The sequence below is a fragment of the Gopherus flavomarginatus genome, chromosome 1 (genome assembly GCF_025201925.1).
Source record: "Gopherus flavomarginatus isolate rGopFla2 chromosome 1, rGopFla2.mat.asm, whole genome shotgun sequence".
Classification (NCBI taxonomy): domain Eukaryota; kingdom Metazoa; phylum Chordata; order Testudines; family Testudinidae; genus Gopherus; species Gopherus flavomarginatus.
The window spans coordinates 135,959,526-135,979,524 of NC_066617.1; the positions used below are offsets into that span (position 1 = coordinate 135,959,526).

Below are 19,999 nucleotides of genomic sequence, written 5' to 3' on the forward strand. Positions count from 1 at the left end.
AAGTCCTTACAACTTGCAAGGCAGGGAGCTGACACAGTGTCAGCTCCAAAAATCCACTCTCTCTGTCTCCCCCACGCTCCCTGTCACACTCCACCCCACCCCCCTCTTTTGAAAAGCACGTTGCAGCCACTTGAATGCTGGGATAGCTGCCCATAATGCACCACTCCCAACACTGCTGCAAATATGGCCACACTGCAGCACTGGTAGCTGTCAGTGTGGCCACATTGCAGCGCTTTCCCTACACAGCTGTACAGAGACAGCTTTAACTCCCAGTGCTGTACAGCTGCAGGCGTAGCCAAACCCTCAATGCTTTCTTCCCCTCCTCCCCAATACACAAAAGGTACTTTATGCTGAAGCACAGAAATTAAGACGTAAAAGTAAAAAGTGTCAAGAAACCCCTGGGAAATGAAAATGTAAAGTAGGTGTTAAATAAGGGGGAGGGGGGAGAGCAGGAGGAGAAATCACATAGTCCCCCAGAATGCTGTTGACAGTTTTTAATATGGGAAACGAAGAAACAGGGTTTCTAAGGGCTTGGCTACACTGGAGAGTTGCAGCGCTGGTGATGGGGTTACAGTGCTGCAACTCACTCTGTGTCCACACTTGCAAAGCACAGCCAGCGCTACAACTCCCTGGCTGCAACTGGCTGTACACCTGGCCTGCTTGAGGTGTAGCGATTCCAGCGCTGGCGATGCAGCGCTGGTCATCAAGTGTGGCCACCAAAAGTGCTTTTCTTGGCCTCCAGGGTATTAGGAGGTATCCCAGCATACCTTTTCAGCCACTCTGCTCATCGTTTCGCACTCCACTGCCCTGGGCTCAGGTGACCCGCCCTTTAAATGCCCCGGGAATTTTAAAAATCCCCTTCCTGTTTGCTCAGCCAGGTGTGGAGTGCAATCAATCAATCACTGACCATGCCTCCATGCCCCAAACGAGCCCCAGCATGGAACACTTCTGAGCTGCAGGACTTCTCAGTGTTTGGGGTGAGGAAGCTGTGCAGTCACAGCTGTGCTCCAGCCGTAGAAATTATGATACCTATGGGCAGATATCAACGTCCTTGCTGCAAAAGGGCCATGAACGGGACGCACTGCAGTGCAGGGTTAAAGTAAAGGAGCTGCGCCGTGCCTACTGCAAAGCCCGTGAGGGAAACCGCCGCTCAGGAGCTGCCCCCACGACCTGCCATTTTTACAAGGAGCTGGATGCCATATTTGGGTGTGACCCCACTGCCAATCCGAGGACCACGATGGAGAGTTCAGAGCAGGGAGAAGTGGGGGAGGGTGTAGAGGAAGCCGAGAGTGAGGCTACCGGGGTGGAGGGAGACACCTCGGAGTCCCAGGAGTCATGCAGCCAGGAGCTCTTCTCAAGCCAGGAGGAAGCTAGCCAGTCGCAGCAGCTGGAACTTGTTGGTGAAGAAGCAGCAGAGGAGCGGGTTCCTGGTAAGCAGCTTTTATTTTAAGGATGGAAATGTTTTGGGAGAGGAGGGGGGCGGGGGTTATGGCTGCATGCATGCATTCCTAGATGTGGAATAGCCCATTGATTTGGTCTATCACGTCTCTGTAATCGGCCTCGGTAATCTCTTCAAAAGTTGCAGCCAGAGCGTGGGCAATGTGCTTGCGCAAGTTTACAGGGAGAGCCACCATGGTCCTTGTCCCAGTCAGGCTAACGCGTCCGCGCCACTGTGCAGCGAGGGGTGGGGGGGACCATGGCTGCACACAGGCAAGCTGCATAGGGACCAGGGCGGAATCCACATTGCTGTAGAAGACCCTCCCTCTCTTCCCAGGTGACCTGCAGCAGTGATATATCTGGCAGTAGAAAATCCTGTTGAAAATTTAGGGATAGTGTTCAGTGCAGGTCCCGCCCAGCTGATCTCTGCTTTCCCCAATGCACAGAAACCCCAGTGAGCCCTGACTCAAGCAGCTCCCCTTCCCAGAGGAGTAACTGCTGTGGCAATTGTGGGGGTGGTGTTCAGTGCACTTTCCCCCCAGCTGCTCTCTGCTTTCCCCAATGCACAAAAACCCCAGTGAGCCCTGACTCAAGCAGCTCCCCTTCCCAGGTGAGTCGCAGCAGAAACACTCACCCCATTACTCACCATGTCTTCGCTGCCGTGGCCTCTCTGTGCTATGTTTGGTATGTGTAAATGATGCTACAGATAGTCTACAAACTCCTTCACTGTGATTATAAACAATTCAGCCTCTGTATTAAATGTTTCTATTTCTGTTTTTTTAAGTGTCCTTGAATCCTCTGGCCCTATCACTGCCTGCGCGAAGACTACAGAACTTGAGGCGCAAACCAAGGAAAAGCAAAGAAGATTTGGTGAAAGCAGTTATGAATCAGTATGCCAGAGAGAGCAAGAGGCTGCAGGACTGGAGAGAGAAAATGCATGAGCGGAGGGAAACACAAAGCAGGAGAAAGGAATTGGCTACCAATAAAAGCACAAAGCAGCTGATAAGCCTCCTGGCGCGCCAAACCGACTGTATGCAGTCTCTCGTAGCCATGCAGGCAGATCAGTACCATGCTAACCCCCCCCCCCCGCCAAAGCTCTCTCCCTTGTTCCTAAGTGTTTGCTCAAAACACCTTTCTCCAGCAGCCTGGTTCTTACCACCACCAGCTGCCCCCAACACCTGTACGTTCACCTACCAGCCCTGAGAACTACGACCCTTACCCTATGCACTCAACCCCCATCACCATGCAGCATATTAATCCTGAAGTGCAGCAGGCATTGCACAGCAATCCAGGCAGGACATATTCAATACTCTGAATGTACAGTCCAGGACCCTACCCCCCTGCCCTTTTATGTACTGTATTTTGAATAAAGGATTTCTTGGCTTTTAAAACATTTTTTATTATTGCAGAAAGTGAGAAATACTGTACCCCAAGGGAAAAACAGGCACAGCAAGTCATTGTAACCACTGCACTTCACACCCGTGCAAGGCACCAAACATTACTGTTGGCTTTCAGCCTCAAATTGCTCCCTTAAGGCATCCCTAATCCTTGAAGCCCTGTGCTGGGCCTCTCTAGTAGCCCTGCTCTCTGGCTGTGCAAATTCAGCCTCTAGGCATCGAACCTCGGAGGTCCATTCCTCACTGAATGTTTCATCCTTCCCTTCACAAATATTATGGAGGGTACAGCACGCGGATATAACAGCTGAGATGCTGCTTTCCTCCAAATCTAGCTTCCCATAAAGACACCTCCAGTGTCCCTTTAAACGGTCGAAAGCACACTCCACAGTCATTCTGCACCGGCTCAGCCTGTAGTTGAAATGGTCCTTGCTCCTGTCAAGCTTCCCTGTATACGGTTTCATGAGCCATGGCATTAAGGGGTAAGCAGGGTCTCCAAGGATCACAGTGGGCATTTCGACGTCCCCTATTGTGATCTTGCGGTCTGGGAAAAAAGTCCTGGCCTGCAGCTTCCTGAACAGGGCACTGTTCCGAAAGATGCGTGCATCATGCACCTCTCCAGGCCATCCTGAGTAAATGTCAGTGAAACGCTCACGGTGATCCACAAGCGCTTGGAGAACCACAGAGAAATACCCCTTGCGATTAATGTACTCAGATGCCAGGTAGGGTGGTGCCAGAATAGGAATATGCGTCTCATTTATCGTCCCTCCACAGTTAGGGAAACCCATTTGTGCAAAGCCATCCAAATACAATGTCCTGCACGTTCCCCAGAGGCACGGTTCTTCTTAGCAAGGTGCGATTAATGGCCGTGCAAACTTGCATCAACACTATTCCAACGGTCAACTTTCTCACTCCAAACTGGTTCGCGGCCGATCGGTAGCTGTCTGGAGTTGCCAGCTTCCAGATTGCAATAGCCACCCGCTTCTCCACTGGCAGGGCAGCTCTCAGTCTCGTGTCCTTGCGCCGCAGGGTGGGGGCGAGCTCAGCACACAGTCCCATGAAAGTGGCTTTTCTCATGCGAAAGTTCTGCAGCCATTGCTCATCATCCCAGACCTGCAGGACGATGTGATCCCACCACTCAGTGCTTGTTTCTTGAGCCCAAAGGCGGCGTTCCACGGTGCTGAGCACGTCCGTTACTGCCACAAGCAATTTAGTGTCTTGCACGTCAGGCGAATCAATATCATCGTCTGACTCCTCACTGTCACTTTGGAGCTGAAGGAATAGCTCAACTGCCAAACGTGATGTGCTGGCAACATTCATCAGCAAGGTCCTCAGCAGCTTGGGCTCCATTTGTAACAAAAATCGCGCTGCAGACTCACAATGGCGCCAAACTGCTTGGAATGTGTAGCGAAGCACCACGAGGCGTTGGGACAGGAAGCGGAATGACCTGCACCCTTCCGTCCCCTTCCCACAACTCACAGCGCCAAAATGGGACGAGGTGCTCTGTAGGATAGCTGCCCACAATGCACCACTCCCAACAGTGCTGCAAACGCTGCAAATGTGGCCACACTGCAGCGCTGATAGCTGTCAGTGTGGCCACACTGCAGCGCTGTCCCTACACAGCTGTACGAACACAGCTGTAACTCCCAGCGCTGCACAAATGTAACTGTAGCCATACCCTAACAGCAGCATTAAGGTTCATACAATGTGCCTCTATTGTTTTAAGTTATTACTCAACAATACTAGTGAAAAACATTTCCATTGTTTAATGTTTCTGGTTTAAGGTTACACACGGGTTGTGTTCTTTGCATATTTTAGGTTTAAGATGCAATTTTTTTTTAGAATTAGTGCTAATTTAAGCCCTCACAATTTAAGCTTTGGGGTACTGCTTTGACCTAGAATAGAATTATTGATCTATCGGAAGTAACTCTTCTCCCAGGGACCATGTGGATTTTTGCTATTTTGGAACACCCACAACTGTGCTAGGTGCATTACAGAAAGTATGTAACAGACACATCCCACCCCGAAGAGCTTGACAGCAGACTAGGATTTTCATCATATTGGTTTTATTGAAGTGGATACAACATCAGACCTTTAAAAGAAATGAACTTCCCCCAAAAGAAAAACAAAATTGGTTATCCTTCTCTGGTCCATTTTCTACAGCACATATCGAAAGTGTGGTTTAGGTTTGTGTTTGGCCAGTGCAGAACAGTTACCTCCTATTAAATGTGTTAGTTGGTAGTTGTAATTTTAGTTTAAAATCCAGAGAAGATTTAAAAACTCAATACTCAAATTATGCCCTACTCACCCCCACCCCCCATCCCACACATACACACACAAGAGAAACAAAGGCAGGAATGGTCATTTTATTGTGACACCAGAAGTGACACCAGAAATGACTGAACTCCCCTCACACGCTGCAAGTAAGGCCAGGTCTACACTACAAACTTTTGCAGGTACAGATGTCAGCAGGGTTGCGATGAAATGTGATGTGTGATCGACATAGCTATGCTGACAAAACTTCCCAGTGCAGCGGATGCAGTTATACTATCAATACAGCACTTTTGCTGGGATAGATTATGATGCTTGGGAGGAGGGGAAAGCTGAATGAACTATACCAGCAAAAAAGTACATTGTGACAAAGTTCCTCCTCTACCTTGGTGGTCCTGCGCTTATTGGCAGATTTGCACGCCTTAGTGATCTTCCCCTCTGGCGGAACCCAGAGTCTGGGTCAATTCCTCCTGTATCTGATCAGGAGTTAGGAGGTTTGGGGGAGAACCCGGGCCTGCCCTCTACTCTGGGTTTCAGCCCAGGGCCCTGTGGATTGCAGCTGTCTATAGTGCCTCCTGTAACAGCTGCATGACAACTACAATTCCCTGGGCTACTTCCCCATGGCCTCCTCCAAACACCTTCTTTATCCTCACCACAGGACCTTCCTCTTGGTGTCTGATAACGCTTGTACTCCTTAGGCCTTGGCTACACTGGCACTTTACAGAGCTGCAACTTTCGCGCTCAGGGGTGTGAAAAAACACCCCCCTGAGCGCTGCAAGATACAGCGCTGTAAAGCCTCAGTGTAATCAGTGCTGCAAGCTACACCCATAGAGGATGTGGTTTACGTGCAGCGCTGGGAGAACTCTCTCCCAGCGCTGGCACTCCAACCACACTCACACTTCAAAGCGCTGCGACGGCAGCGCTTTGAAATTTCAAGTGTAGCCATACCCTTAGTCCTCCAGCAGCACACCCTCTCACTCTCAGCTCCTTGTGACTCTTGCTCCCAGCTCCTCACATGCCCACAACAAACTGAACTGAGCTCCTTTTTAAACTCAGGTGCCCTGATTAGCCTGCCTTGATTGGCTGCAGGTGATCTAATCAGCCTGTCTGCCTTAATTGGTTCTAGCAGGTTCCTGATTACTCTAGTAAAGCCCCTGCTCTGGTCACTCAGGGAACAGAAAACTACTCATCCAGTGACCAGCATATTTACCCTCTACCAGACTCCTGTACCACACTGGCCTGGGTCTGTCACAGCATATACTAGCAAAGTGCTACCAGTGCAGCCCTGGCCAAACAAATCCTACTCTTAAGGGTTGCCCCTTTCCATTCACAGCTGACAAGAATACTTCGCCCTCTCACATCAGACACTTTCTTAGCAAGGCTGGCATGTGCAACCTCCAGGCTTGATGACTAACACTCTGTGCCTAGGAATGAAATGCTGACCTTTTATAAACAAATAAATAAAACACACTCAACCCTGCAACTGCTCCAAAGCACCACAGCCTAACTCCACAGCCATGGAAAGCATAGCACTTCAGCGCTTGCTCTCTTTGTTGCCTCCCTATTGAATATCAGGCCAGACTGAACATTCCTGTCCTCATCTACAACCTCTCCGTGCAATCATGGTTTAGATTATGTGAAAGAGCCAATTTACACTGTGTAATCATGAGCTCCCACAACAGCTACTCCTCGCTGGAAAAAGCTGAAATTAAACTGAAATGTGAGACTCATATATGCAAGAAACCGAACTTTCTCGCTGTGTCTTCACTGCTGAGTTAACGCAGCTCTCACCAATGTGCTGCCCCTAATCTCCCTCCTGTCCACACATGAAAACTTCTAGAAGTTCGGTGGTTCCTTCAATCCAGGCTAGCTTGCCCTGGCCAGAGATATGAGTGAAAGCCCCAGGTTCCACTTTTACTCAGGCTGGTAACCCACCACTTTGGAATGAGGACACAGCTAAATCACTCGAGTGCTGACAGTTCTCCACTGCCACCCCAAAATTCCCCCACCCCACCCCCCGTATGCCCAGAAAAACAGACAAAGCTTTCCACAATTAGCTGGGAAAGAATCAAAGCTTACTGCAGCTCATAGACCCATGGAACATGGCCTCAGCGCTCCCAGTGAGACACAGGTGAGCGCAGCACCAGTGAGGACACAGTAGTTCTGAAGTGTCATCACTCACAGCTGGGCTGGCTCACCTGGGCACCACTAACTCTGCAGTGAAGAGATACTCTTAGGCCTTGTCTACACTACAAAATTCCACCTAAGTTAGGTTGGTGGCCACTACAGTAATTACTGCAGTTTTTCATGTCCATACTAATCTCCTTCTGCATGTCCTCACCAGGCACACTTGCACCAACTTAAGTGGGACAGTGTAAGGGACTTACAGGCTGAGCTGTCAGCCCCGCACAGGCTCACAGCCAGAGCCCTGCCGCCCCAGACTGTCTGCTCCAGCTGTCAGCCCCACGTGGGGCTGACAGCCAACAGGTGATGTAAGTAACACAGTGTCTACATAGACAGAGCATCACCTTAACTACATCAACCTAAGCGCTATAACTCTCATGGAGGTGGAATTATTAGGTCAGTGTAGTGGGAAACTTATATCGGCGGGAGCAACGTTTTAATGTACACGCTTACAGAGTTAAGTTGATGTAAGGTGCGTTACTTTGACCTAACTATAGCATAGAACAGGCCACAGTAAATGGCTCACAAAAAAAGCAGTTCGTTCCTAGAAGAGTTAGGAATATCTATCAACAAAATGCAAAACTCAGTTTAGACCAACTTCTCTCACAATAATTCCCTCCACCTCCCCCCAAAAGAGAGAGAGATGAGAAGAGATAAGGGCAGGTTGGAGAGAGACATATATGCTTCCTAAGTTTTTAAAGGTGATGGGCACAGTATTAGAACCTGGGTTAGATAAGTGTGTATAGTCTGGTTATCCTTAATAACGATGGTGGCAAAGAGGTAAACAAGGGAATCTCGATGGAACAGGACATTAGTGGAAACAAAGGCCTGGTCTACAGTCGGGAGGGGGGAAGAAGGGTGGAAATCAATCTAAGATACACAACTTCAGCTACGAGAATAGCATAGATGAAGTCGACGTATCTTAGATCGACTTAACTCACGTCCTTCCAGTGCAGGATCGATGGCCGCCGCTCCCCCGTCGACTTCACTTCCACCTCTTGCCCTGGTGGAGTTCCGGAGTCGACAGGAAGAGCATTCGGGGATTGATTTATTGCATCTAGACAAAATGCGATACATCGATCCCCAATAGATTGGCGGGTAGTATAGACATACCCAAAGAGTAGTGGTGAATGGAGAAAATGTTTACCAAAAGGAGGACAAAAAAAAATTTTTAAATTACCATCTGATTCTCAAGCATCTAGAAGGATATTATGGACAGTAAGAACAGAAAATACCATCAAATCTATCAAAAAATTAGTTGATGCTGTCCTTTAAAAATTAATTTTCTAATTTAAAACAGGTTGCACTCACACTTCAGGACTGATTTACAAAACTGTCTGAACTGTGATGAGATATATATAAGGTAGCCAACTAGGTAGAACTGTAAAAATAGAGCTTTTGGGTCAAAACTTTTTTTTAAACTCTCCCCCTCCTCTCCTGCAAAAAACAAACAAACAAACAAATAAAACACCAAGCTCCCCATACACCCTGGCTTTTTGACCAAAACATTTGACTGGAAATGTAGGAGGCTGAAATGAGTCCCTTATTCCTAGATCTATATTAATAAAACAGTAAGTTTTTGTTGTTTTTTTACAAATTTCACCATACATGAGTGACTGCATTTTATAACTATTTATATTAAATTATTGTTTATTCAAATAACTAATTTTCAAATAATGACCTGGGTTTTCACTGGCTGTGACAAAATACTTCTTGGGTCGCCCTATAATTAGACTATTCTGAAATAGCTGAGAGAAGTCACTCCCTAATCCACAGCTTTAGTCCTGTACAATTTACTGCTACCTCACTCCCATCCCAACTTCCCTTTTGCATGCGGCACTTGAATAAGGAACTGGGGTTTGACTATGAGGAAAATGTGTCTTGGGGTCATCCCAAGTGACATGACCCTATAACCAGGAGACTGTGTGAGGTACCTAGGATGTGTCACTTCCTGACTCAAAGCTTGGTTCTTGAGCAATATGTAGCCACATGGTCGTACCCCATTTCTTGTTCGTAAATGATATTTTAATAAGGAACTGGATTTGCCCTGACTGTAAATGAAAATGGTGTCTCAGGTGACCCCAGCTGACAAACCAGTGACCTTTATGGAGAGACGAGGCTATGCAACTCCCAGAGCTGAAGCCTCATTTCTGGGCAAAACTCTGCAAAACCTACAATATACATGTAAAAACCAACCAATAACAGTCTTCAACCAATCCGTTGCAACTCCAGCTGTGACATTTTCAGAGAAATTATATGAATGGTTAGAAATTAAGATGTCTGTAGAAACCCTAGTTTCTTCTTGGACAAATAAAGAAAATAGGTAAATTTATCATTTTTTTAGAATTGTGTTACAAACAATAAAAGTTATCATTAGTGTCGACCCTTTTGCTTATTAGACAACAAAAATAATAAAGAAATGGCACGAGCACAGTTGGCGCCGACATAATTATATACAAACATGCCAGGTCTAGCTTAATGCATACTGCTGCTTTTCCTCATTTCTGACGGCTTCTAAAAAAACAGCACACTACGTGTGCTACAGAGGACTTAAAGAGATAGGAGCCTGTTCCCACACGCTACAATTGCTTGAACCAGACAGGGCCTTTAGTGTTGCTGTGAGCAACAGCAGCAAGGTGGCTTAGTAGGCCTCCCTTCTCAAAGAATTTGGAGAACTCTGGTTGGGGTATCTCCACTTCCATCCTTTCCTTTTTAATTCTAAAGCCCCATCACGGACATGCAAGTGACCAAGTTTATGGAAACACACAAAATGGTTCACTGTGTTGTATGTTATCCCAACAATGTAGTCCCTGTAATTTGCAGCATCTGTGCTTTAATAAACTGCTGCTTACACATATAATTGCTATGAATTTTATTGAGCTAAGGAGTCACATGCTTCTTAGCTGAGTAGGTTGAGCTCACTGCATGCACCAGGGGCCAGGGTCGACTTTAGCAAGTGTGGGGCCCGATTCGTGGGGCTTGTACTCACCGGGTGGTGCTCTGAGTCTTCGGTGGCACTTCGAATTGCCACGCTCTGGCTGGGGGAGGGAGGCCACGGGGCATGCCGCCGGGGGGAGTGGGGCCGCATGCTTAGGGCTGTCTGCCCGGCCCTCAGGCCAGGGGAGCGGGGCCGCGGGACTTGCCGCGCTCAGGACGGGGGAGCGGGGCCGTGGGACTTGCAGGGCCCTGGCCGGCACTCCAGCTGGGGTTGTGGGGCCACAGGCTTGCCGTGCTCTGGCTGGGTGCATGGCCCTCTTAGGCGCAAGGCCCAATTCAGGGGAATCGGCCTAAAGCCAACCCTGCCAGGGGCTCTTTGCATCACTGCATTCCCACCTTCATAGCTCCCTCTCTGATCCCTCCCTTCCTCCTCTATTTACCCTCACTCTCCCACTTACCAGGGTTGTGTGTGTCCCCTTTCCTCCCAAACCAGGGTTCCCCATTCTCCCCTTCATTTCAGCAATTCTGTGTGCACCCCCCATCTTCTCCCAAACTCTCCATTCTGCCCATGGCAGGGGCACTGTGCCCCCACAATCCAAGGTCCCCCTTTCTTCCCTATCCCCACCCCATGGAAGAGGATTCCCCCCTCCATGCAGCTAGGGACTGTGCATATCCCCCCACCCCACCCCTTTCCCTCCCCCACGACTATTTCTTCTTCTTGTTTGGGAGATAAATCACTGAGGGTGTCAACATGATAAACTGTATTACGAGAACAAACAGAGAGGAGATGGAAGTATTGTTGTGCTGGAAGTGTTAACTGGTGCCATCAGTTTTTTGATCTATACACAACTGCTCGAAAACAGTGGCTGTGTTAAAAAGCTGGCAAAGCAGAATCTCTCCTCCATTTTCCCCCCTTTCTGCTTGACAATTTTACCCAAAATCAACAGGATTTTGGTCACTAATGCCGAGAACATTCCCAAAATTTCAGGATGTGGAATTTTCTTTTCTGTATCGCTATTCTCAATTTTATCATCTCCACCTAGTATTAAGGCATTACCATTGCTAACATTACTTTTGTTCCTAATATGAAACACACTATTTTGGTGTAATTAGCCCTATTAGCCATGATTTTTTCCCTACAACTGTAGATTCCCTTATCAATTTTCCACGTCATAATATCTAATCTATATGGATTCTATTTCCTTTTCCATATGTTATATATTGCTTTATTATTATTATTTCTAATCACTGCCTTCATTTCACCACTGAACCAAGGCGCAATTTTAGCCAGTGTTGTCCCCTTTCTCGATTGGGGCCATCTAATAATTTCTTCTCTAAGTCTTCCCAAGCTTCCTTGACATTTTTCTATCTAATGTTTTCCCTCTCAATCAATTTTTCTCATAATTTTGCCCAGCTTTGGGAAATTAGCCCTTCTGAAGTAAAAGTACATGTGTTACTGGTTTGGACTGTCCTCCATTTCCACCTACTGACTCATGATCATTGGCCTGTAGTCAACCACCAACTTCCAGTCCAGTGATTAATTCATCTTCATGAAGTCCAAAAGAGAGAGAGTTACCTCCTGTTGGGTGCAATATCTTTTAGATTAGAGAATCATCATCTGTAACTTTTAGAAACTCTAATGATGTTTTATTGCTGGCTGCATGAGACCTCCAGCATGTCTTTTTCATACTGAATTCCCATATGACACCATCGTTTTTCTTTCCACACATTAGAGACAAGGTGTTTAATGAGGAACTCATCCTGTTCTCTAGTTTGATTCAGTGGTCTGTAACAGACACTCACCAATACCCTCCTGGGTGGTGTTAGTTAGCACACTGATCTATACGCATTCAAGATCCTGAGTTATCAATAACCCTAAAACAGATAATGGTGTCTTTAATGCTGAGTGCCACCATCCTACTTTTACCCACTCTGTTCTTCCTAAACAAGTTATAAAACCTGGGCAGCAGGTGTAATAGGCCAGGGAAGGCTAAGCCTCCCCTAAGCCAAGCCCTGGCCCCACCACACTGCGCCATCTCCTCCAAGTTGGCCAAAGTTTAGTTCTGGCCAGAGGCCAGTAGGTGGGTGGTGCTGGCAGGTGGCCTGGTGTGGGGTTGGCTGGATACCGGGACCTGGCTGGCAGCCCAGGGCTGTCCAGCCATGGGGAGGCCTTGGGGCTGGGAGGGGGCAGTGGATGGGGCTCAGGGCTCCAGTGGGTGGGCTTGGGCGGAAGGGGCCAGGCCCTGTGGCTAGCCTCCCCAAAGGGCAGGCTCATGTGCCACCCATAGTTATAAGGAATAATTTTAACATTCCAATTATGAGAGTCATCCCACCAGGTTTCAGTAATGACAATTACATCAAATTTCTCCTCACTGAAAATTTCCAAGTCCTCTTGTTTGTTACCCAGACTCCCAGCATTGGTGGCATAAGCAAGTGAGAAACTTATTCTCTTCACATGCTTTGTTACTTTAGTTTAGCAATTCTCAAAGTGTGGATTGGGACCCCAAAGTGGATTGCAATACCATTTTAACGGGTTCGCCAAGGCGGGCATTAGACTTGCTGTGGCTGCAGCCGAAGCTCAAGCCCCACCACCCAGGGCTGAAGCCAAAGCTTGAGGGCTTCAGTGCTGGGTGGTGGGGTTCAGGTTACAGGCCCCACATCTGGGATTAAAGCCCTTGGGCTTTGGCAGGGCTTGGGTGGGCTCAGGCTTTGGTCCCCCTCCCAGCATCACGTAGCCACTTTTGTTGTCAGAAGTGGGTCGTGGTGCAGTGAAGTTTGAGAACCCCTGCTTTAATTCAATTTGTGACATGATGAATTTGAGCTTGAACCCTCCTACCTGCTCCAGGTAGCCTCCAATGAAGATCACTTCCCACATCACCTCACCTGTTTGATACATTAGTACAGCCCAATATTCCAGAATCCCAAACCCCCCTCATACTAGTCACATAGCCAACAGTGACCCGGTGGCTGGTTGCTTCACACTCCAAGGATGACCAGTCAGGTATGTCCCCTGTAGTTTTCTGTTCCCTTCCTCTAGGGATAAGTATGGAAAAACCCAACTCACTCAATATCTGATAATGTTTTGATACTTCTAGTCTTGCTGACTGCCTTTCCTGGCGCTCTTTCCCGTCTGCCACAAATTACCAGTCCACTTCTTTGATAGCAACTCTAATTCCCTTATTGCTGATCCTTCGCATTGTAGTGCCTATGGCAAGAATTTCCAAAGCTAGCTGCTTGAGAAGCCTTTTATTTTCTCAGAAGCTGAGCAGTATTGAAACCTGTGCTTCCAGACCACATATCTTCTCCTCCACTATGGCCACCAGCTTGCACTTCATACATCAGAAATCTTTTCCATATTCTGGCAGAAAGGACAACATAGAACATCGAAGGTAAGTCACAGCAGTTGTTCCCTAGTTGTCCATATGTGTTACCTGGTGTACAGCCATACCTAAAACAGCAGTTACAGTCTCTCTCTAAACTCCCTCCAAAAACTCCCATTTGCCGCTCCTGTTCATCTGGCAACTGATTAATATACTAATCAGACTTGCTGCTCAGCTCCACACCCATACTAAAGGGAAGGATTAAACACTCAGACTTTAAACACTGCTTCTGTTCAAATATCCGAAGGTCACAGACACGTGGCCCTCAGTGGAAAAAACAGACCTGCTTCACCTGGCTGGTTGTCCATGACCCACAGTCCAACCTCACCACTGTCACAGAGAACAAGCAACAGGCCAAAACCACCACTCAACAAGTTCCTCTACTGTCAAGGATAGGATCTGCAGCTTCTCTTTCTGAAACATCCCTGTCTGCTACTCCTCTTGCCTTGCTAAAGGTGCCATGTGTTTTAGGAGGAAGGAAAGATGGCAACATGGCCACAACTTTTTACAAAAAGAAGGGGCCAGGGAGTGACTTGTCCAAGCTAAATCAGAACAATCTAATAATGGTCACAGGGATTTTTTTTTTTTTAAATGACACCCTGGGTTCTTGGCTCCCCACTGCTGGGAACCTGGCTTCCCCAAGGCGGCTGGGAGCCAAGACCCCGGGGGGAAGGGAAGCCAGACTCCCAGGGGCAGGGAGCTGAGAGCTTGCCGGGGGGGGGGGGGGGGGCCGGGGGGAGCAAGAGGCGGAGAATCCAGGCTCCCAAGGAGCCGAAAGTCTGGGGTGCAGCCAGGCTCCTGGCAGGGAGTTGCAGGCTCTCAGCCACCTCATCTCTCCCCACTCACTGTCCCTCTTAAATCAGTGGAACTCCTCCCAGTGAGGATGCGCACCACAGATAAGAGGGCAGTGTGGACATGAAACACTACAGTAATTACTATGTTAGGTCTACTTAGCTTTCTAGTGTAGACATGCCCCTATTGTTCTTACAGACAGGAAGTTTTTCATGAGATTTAATCTAAATCTGCTATACTGCAGTTTGAACCCATTGCCTCTTGTCCTGCCCTCCAGGGCCAAAGAGAACAACTCTTCATCATTTTTTGTTTTTTGTTGTGGCAGCCTTTCAAATATCTGAAGACTGCTATCATATCCCCCTCTTAATCTCCTCTTTTACAAATGAAACATACTCAGTTCCTTCAGCCTTTGCTCAGAGGGTTTGCATTCCATCCCTTTGATCATCTTTGTTACTCGCCTCTGGATCATTTCCAGGTTCTCTACATCTTTTCTATACAATCAATGACCGAAGTTGGACACACTACTCCAGCTGAGGCCTAATCAGTGTCGACCAGAGCACTACTATCACCTCCCGTGACCTGCATACTATGTTTCTGTTAATCCAACCTAAAATTGCATTTGTTTTTTTTGCAACAGAGTTGCACTGCTGGCTCATGTTCAGGCTGTGACCCCTGAACTCCCAGATCCTTCTCAGCAGTGCTACTGCCAAGCCAGGTTTCCCCCATTCTGTATTTGTGCGTTTGTTTTTTCTTCCCTAAGAGTAGCACCTTACGCTTGCCTTTGTTAAATCTCATTTTGTTGTCTATAGCCCAGTTCTCCAATTTACCAAAATCCCTCTGAAATTTAGCTCTACCCTTCAAAGTATTGGTAGCCTCCCCAACCTTTGTGACATCTGCAAACTTGATCAGTATGCTCTCTTTACCTACATCCAGATCATTAATAAAGATGTTAAAACAACACTGGACCCAGAACAGATCCCTGTGGAATGCAACTTAAGACTTCTCTCCAATTCAACATCATTCCATTGATAGTTACTCTTTTGTTTGTGGTTGTTTAACTAATTATGTAGCCACTTAAAGGTAGTTCTGTTGAGTACGCATTTCTCCAGCTTACTTAACAGAATGTCATGTGGGATTGTGTCAAAAGGCTTGCTGAAGTCCAAATATATGACCACCACATTGCCCTTATGCACCAAATCAATTACCCTATCAAAGAAGGAAATCAAGCTGGCTTGGCAGGATTTTTTCCTGGTAAAGCCTGCTGGCTGCTAGTGATCATCCCTTCATCTTACAGGTATTCGCAAATTCAATGTTTTATACATTGCTCTAGTAGCTTCCCAGGTATCTAAGTCAGCCTGACTAGTTTATAGTTTCCTGGCTCCTCCTTTTTAAACATGGGCACTACCTTCTTCAGTCTTCCAGGACCTCTTCTGTCATCCACACGTTCGTGAATATTAATGCCAGTGGTGCAGAGATTTCTTCAGCTAATTCAGTCAGTACTCTTTACTAAATCATGTTAGTTAAAACTTGTTCACCAACACAATTTAAACATTCAACCTGTCTTCATAGTCTAGACTTCCCTCAGAAGTTAGTTTTAATTGTAGGGATTGAAAGCAGGAATAAAACATGAGCATAAGAACATCACCAGGGGCAATTTATACAAAACAGAAATTACTATTTTGGTTTACATATTTAACCCAAGTTATTGAGCAAACACTGTATGTAAACATCTCAAGTTTGTATTAACTTTTATGTTCAGTTGACAGTTATTTTATTAATTTATATTGCCTTATCACCACAGCAACTAGGTGCACTGAATGCAAACATTTCAAACAAACAAGTTATTTTGAAGGTGACTTTATTTGGTAGTTGCCACATGTCTTAGCCCAAAGGCCTTCTAGAACCAAAACCCAACCCGCACATGAAACAAAATGAGTGGGCTTTATACCATCTTGCACATTTTCTGGGAGGAGATGTGTGGATGTGCGCTGATTTGAACGAGTAATGAAGAAGGGAATTCATCTTAAAATGTAATGTAATTAATATTACTTTAGACTATTATTGTACTGATTTATAGTAACTGTGTATAACGATTTGCTAGTAAGTCAGATTTTTTAAAACTACAAAAGCAAGTTATCTACATGCCTTTGTACTTTATATTGGGAAATTAAGTTACTTTTTAAAAAGCCATTTTCAAAGGTCTGAACAATAGAATTGGTTTCTTTCTTCTACGAGTTTAGTGCACAGCTACCTAGAAACATTCTGGCAATTGACTAGAAATCAGAGGCAAATACTAATTCACATATTACATATCCCGAGCTATGCAGTGTCTTCTGAAAAAATTGCTTTCAAGTTCGACATCAATGGGTTTTTACCACTTATAGAATGGTTAGGACCCAACTTCCCTCAATACAGTTTATCAAGACAATTAGTGTGAAATTGCTGACCTTCAAATATGTAGTGTGGCTTTGCCTACACTAGAGAACTGAATAATTTGTAATTCAACCAGTTCAAGTAGTGTGCTTGCATCAGCCATGAGGAACTGGTTTACCACTGCATATCCACATTAGAACTGTCCTTAACAGTTTTGATGACAAGATATTCTCACTATGTATCTCATTGTTCCTGTCTTGGCTTCCAGAATCAATGCATTCTGGGATTTTTACCAGCTACTGGTAAGCCATAGGACAGTAGTGGTAGCACTAGTTGAACCATTTCAATTTCTCTGTGTCCATGCCAACACTAAATTAATTCAGACTCAACCAGTTTAGTTTTAATCAGTTATTATGCCTGTTAAAAAAAGTAGTCTTTTCTAACCAGTGGATAACAATCATGATTTACAAAATAAAATGCATTTCTTAATTTTAAATTAGGGCTGTCAAGGGATTTTAAAAATTAATCACTATTAATCACACGATTAAAAAAATTAATTGTGATTAATCGCACTGTTAAATAACAATATCATTTAAATATTTTTGGATGTTTTCTACATATTCAAATACTGATTTCAATTACAATGCAGAATATAAAGTGTACAGCACTCGTTTTAGATTATTCATTACAAATATTTGCACTGTAAAAAAGGTAAAAAAGATAAAAAAGAAATAGTATTTAAATTCACCTCATATAAGTTCTGCAGTGCAATCTTTATCATGAAAGTTAAATTTACAAATGTAGAACTATAGTGCAGGAGGAGGTTCCGGGAGGACAGGGAGTGATGACAGGGGAGGGAGCAAGCGAAGATTTGTGCAGGAGGAGAGTTACGGAGGTGTCTTGCTGGTGCTTCTGGAAGGGTGGTTTCTGGTACTGGGCTTGCCAGGCTCATCTCCTTTTACTGAGCTAAGTGTTTGCAACGGAGGATGGATTTTACCTCAGGATCTTGGCATGTGGCAGGGAGGAGAGACTGGTGTAGGGAGGCTGGCCGGGGCAATGGGGCACAGCAGGGTCAAGATCCCTACTTCTCTGCTGGAGCTGGGATGGGAGCCTCTTCCCACCTTCTCGAGGCATACTGGGTTACTGCAGCAAGGTCACTATCAGGTCCCCTCCACAGCCAATACCTCCTTCCCTGCCCAGAAGTGTGTGATTAACGTGGTTAAAAAATTAACACATTTTGTTTTCAGTTAGTCACAGGCATTAACTGCAATTGACAACCCTAATTTAAATCAAAATTTTTATTTACATGTTACTACTACTTTACTTTCTTTCCACTTTATTCATGTTAGATTGCTACATGGATGCTTTGTGCTTGTTTCTTTAATTAGTTTCCTAATTAATAATATATGGAGATATACCTATCTCATAGAACTGGAAGGGACTCTGAAAAATCACTGAGTCCAGCCCTCTGCTTTCACTAGCAGGACCAAGTACTGATTTTGCCCCAGATCCTCAGTGGCCCCCTCAAAGATTGAACTCACAACCCTGGGTTTAGTAGGCCAAACCACTAATGTTTAGTGTTCAAACCACTGAGCTATCCCTCCCCCCAAGCATGGGCGCGGGAGGGGATCTCCGAACTTTGAAATTCCAAGAAGTTTCACACTTAAAATGCTCATTTGTACTGAAAAAAGGCAAATCCAGCACCTCATTAAACATTTCTATGAGAACAGCACACACCCAAATACAAAACTGACAAGCAGGTAGCCTGTGCTATAGTGGCAACTCACACCACCTTCTGAAATACTGAACTGTGCCCTTTAGCCTCCCTCCAGTTTCTCATATGCACACTGGAGCCTAACTTTACTGCTAGGTAAGTTCAGTTTGTTATTGTATTCAAAGTCTAAATAACTTTTCATTGTTAACATTTTTGAAACTAGAAAACAAAAATTTGTTTAATGTTATGCCACTCAGGTAAAAAGTTTATATACATGCTTAACTTCAAGGACATAGGCTATGAGACTAGTCATGCAAACAAATTTACATATATGCTTAAGAGCTTGTCTACACATGGAGTTATTCCTGAATGAACTCCATATGTGGACATTCTTATTCCAGATTAAGGCCACCTTTTTTCCAAATTAATTTACTCTACCACCTTGGAAGTGGATTAAACTAAATCAGAAAAAGGTACTCTTATTGACTTGTACCTTCTTACAACAGTCACTTTGCATCTGTCACTGAGTTGACATATCTTGTAAATGTACATGTATGCCTAGTTTTCATTAGAAAAAATAATCCAGTTAAAGCCATTACAAGGTTTAGAGAACCCTTTGCTCATGTATACCAATGCCTCAAATGGTATACAAAAATTGCAAACTAAAAATTACTACTTCAGTTAAAATGTTTAGTTCTAACTTATTGAGCAAGCACTACATCAAAACATTATATACAGTACAGACCCATTTAGGCACAGATGTTGGGAGTCAAGCCATCATGACCGTGTGATAACGGACTGTGGGTTAAGAGGGCCATGCTGAAATATCTTAAGATATCTATCTATCTATCCATCCATCCATCCATCCACCCACACACACACACACACACACACACACACACACACAATTATCTAGGATTACATACGTATTCACAGTGTCCCAAATACTGTAGGCCTATCTGTTAATGACACTTTGCAAGAATATAAATTCAAATGTGTAATCTAATAAAAACATTATCACTACTACACAGGGGTAAAAGTAACTCAGGACACTTACTGGTACAGTGTGGGGGCAGCTCTGGCCCCCAGAAGGGGCTGGGCCTCGGATGGAAGGGGCAGGGCTAGGGGTCAGCATCCCCCAGCCAGCCAGCCCTTCCAGGGCACCTGGTCCACGCTGCCTGGGGTTCCTGTGGTGATTTAAAGGGCCCAGGGCTCCAGACTCCACTGCCGCGGTAGCGGTGTCTGGAGCCCCGGGCCCTTTAAAATCGCAGGCCCCGGAGCAGCTACTCCCTTTTCCCCCCCGTCAGTGGGGGCGGGGAAAATGGGCAGGGACCTCAAAGCGCTGCAGGGTCCTTTGCCACAGGTCTGCACTGTACTGTATTGTATTATGTAGTGCTGTTGTAGCCTTGTTGGTCACATGATATTCGAGACACAAAATAGGCGAGGTAATACCTTTTATTGGACTAATTTCTGTTGATGCAAGAGATAAGCTTTTGATTTTACACAGAGCTCTTCTT

General features: G+C 45.7%; 2 protein-coding genes across 4 annotated transcripts in view; one reads left to right on the forward strand and one right to left on the reverse strand.

Annotated features, from left to right (window-relative positions):
* The window catches only part of LRP6 (LDL receptor related protein 6), a 186,735-nt gene that overhangs the window by 148,961 nt on the left and 17,775 nt on the right, over positions 1-19,999 (reverse strand). The gene's annotated exons all lie outside the window — the stretch shown is intronic.
* LOC127057698 (uncharacterized) lies at positions 1,169-3,082 on the forward strand. Its single transcript, XM_050966687.1, has 2 exons — positions 1,169-1,430; positions 2,222-3,082. The coding sequence occupies exons 1-2, from the start codon at positions 1,238-1,240 to the stop codon at positions 2,638-2,640; spliced, it is 612 nt and encodes a 203-aa protein (XP_050822644.1). The 5' UTR covers positions 1,169-1,237; the 3' UTR covers positions 2,641-3,082.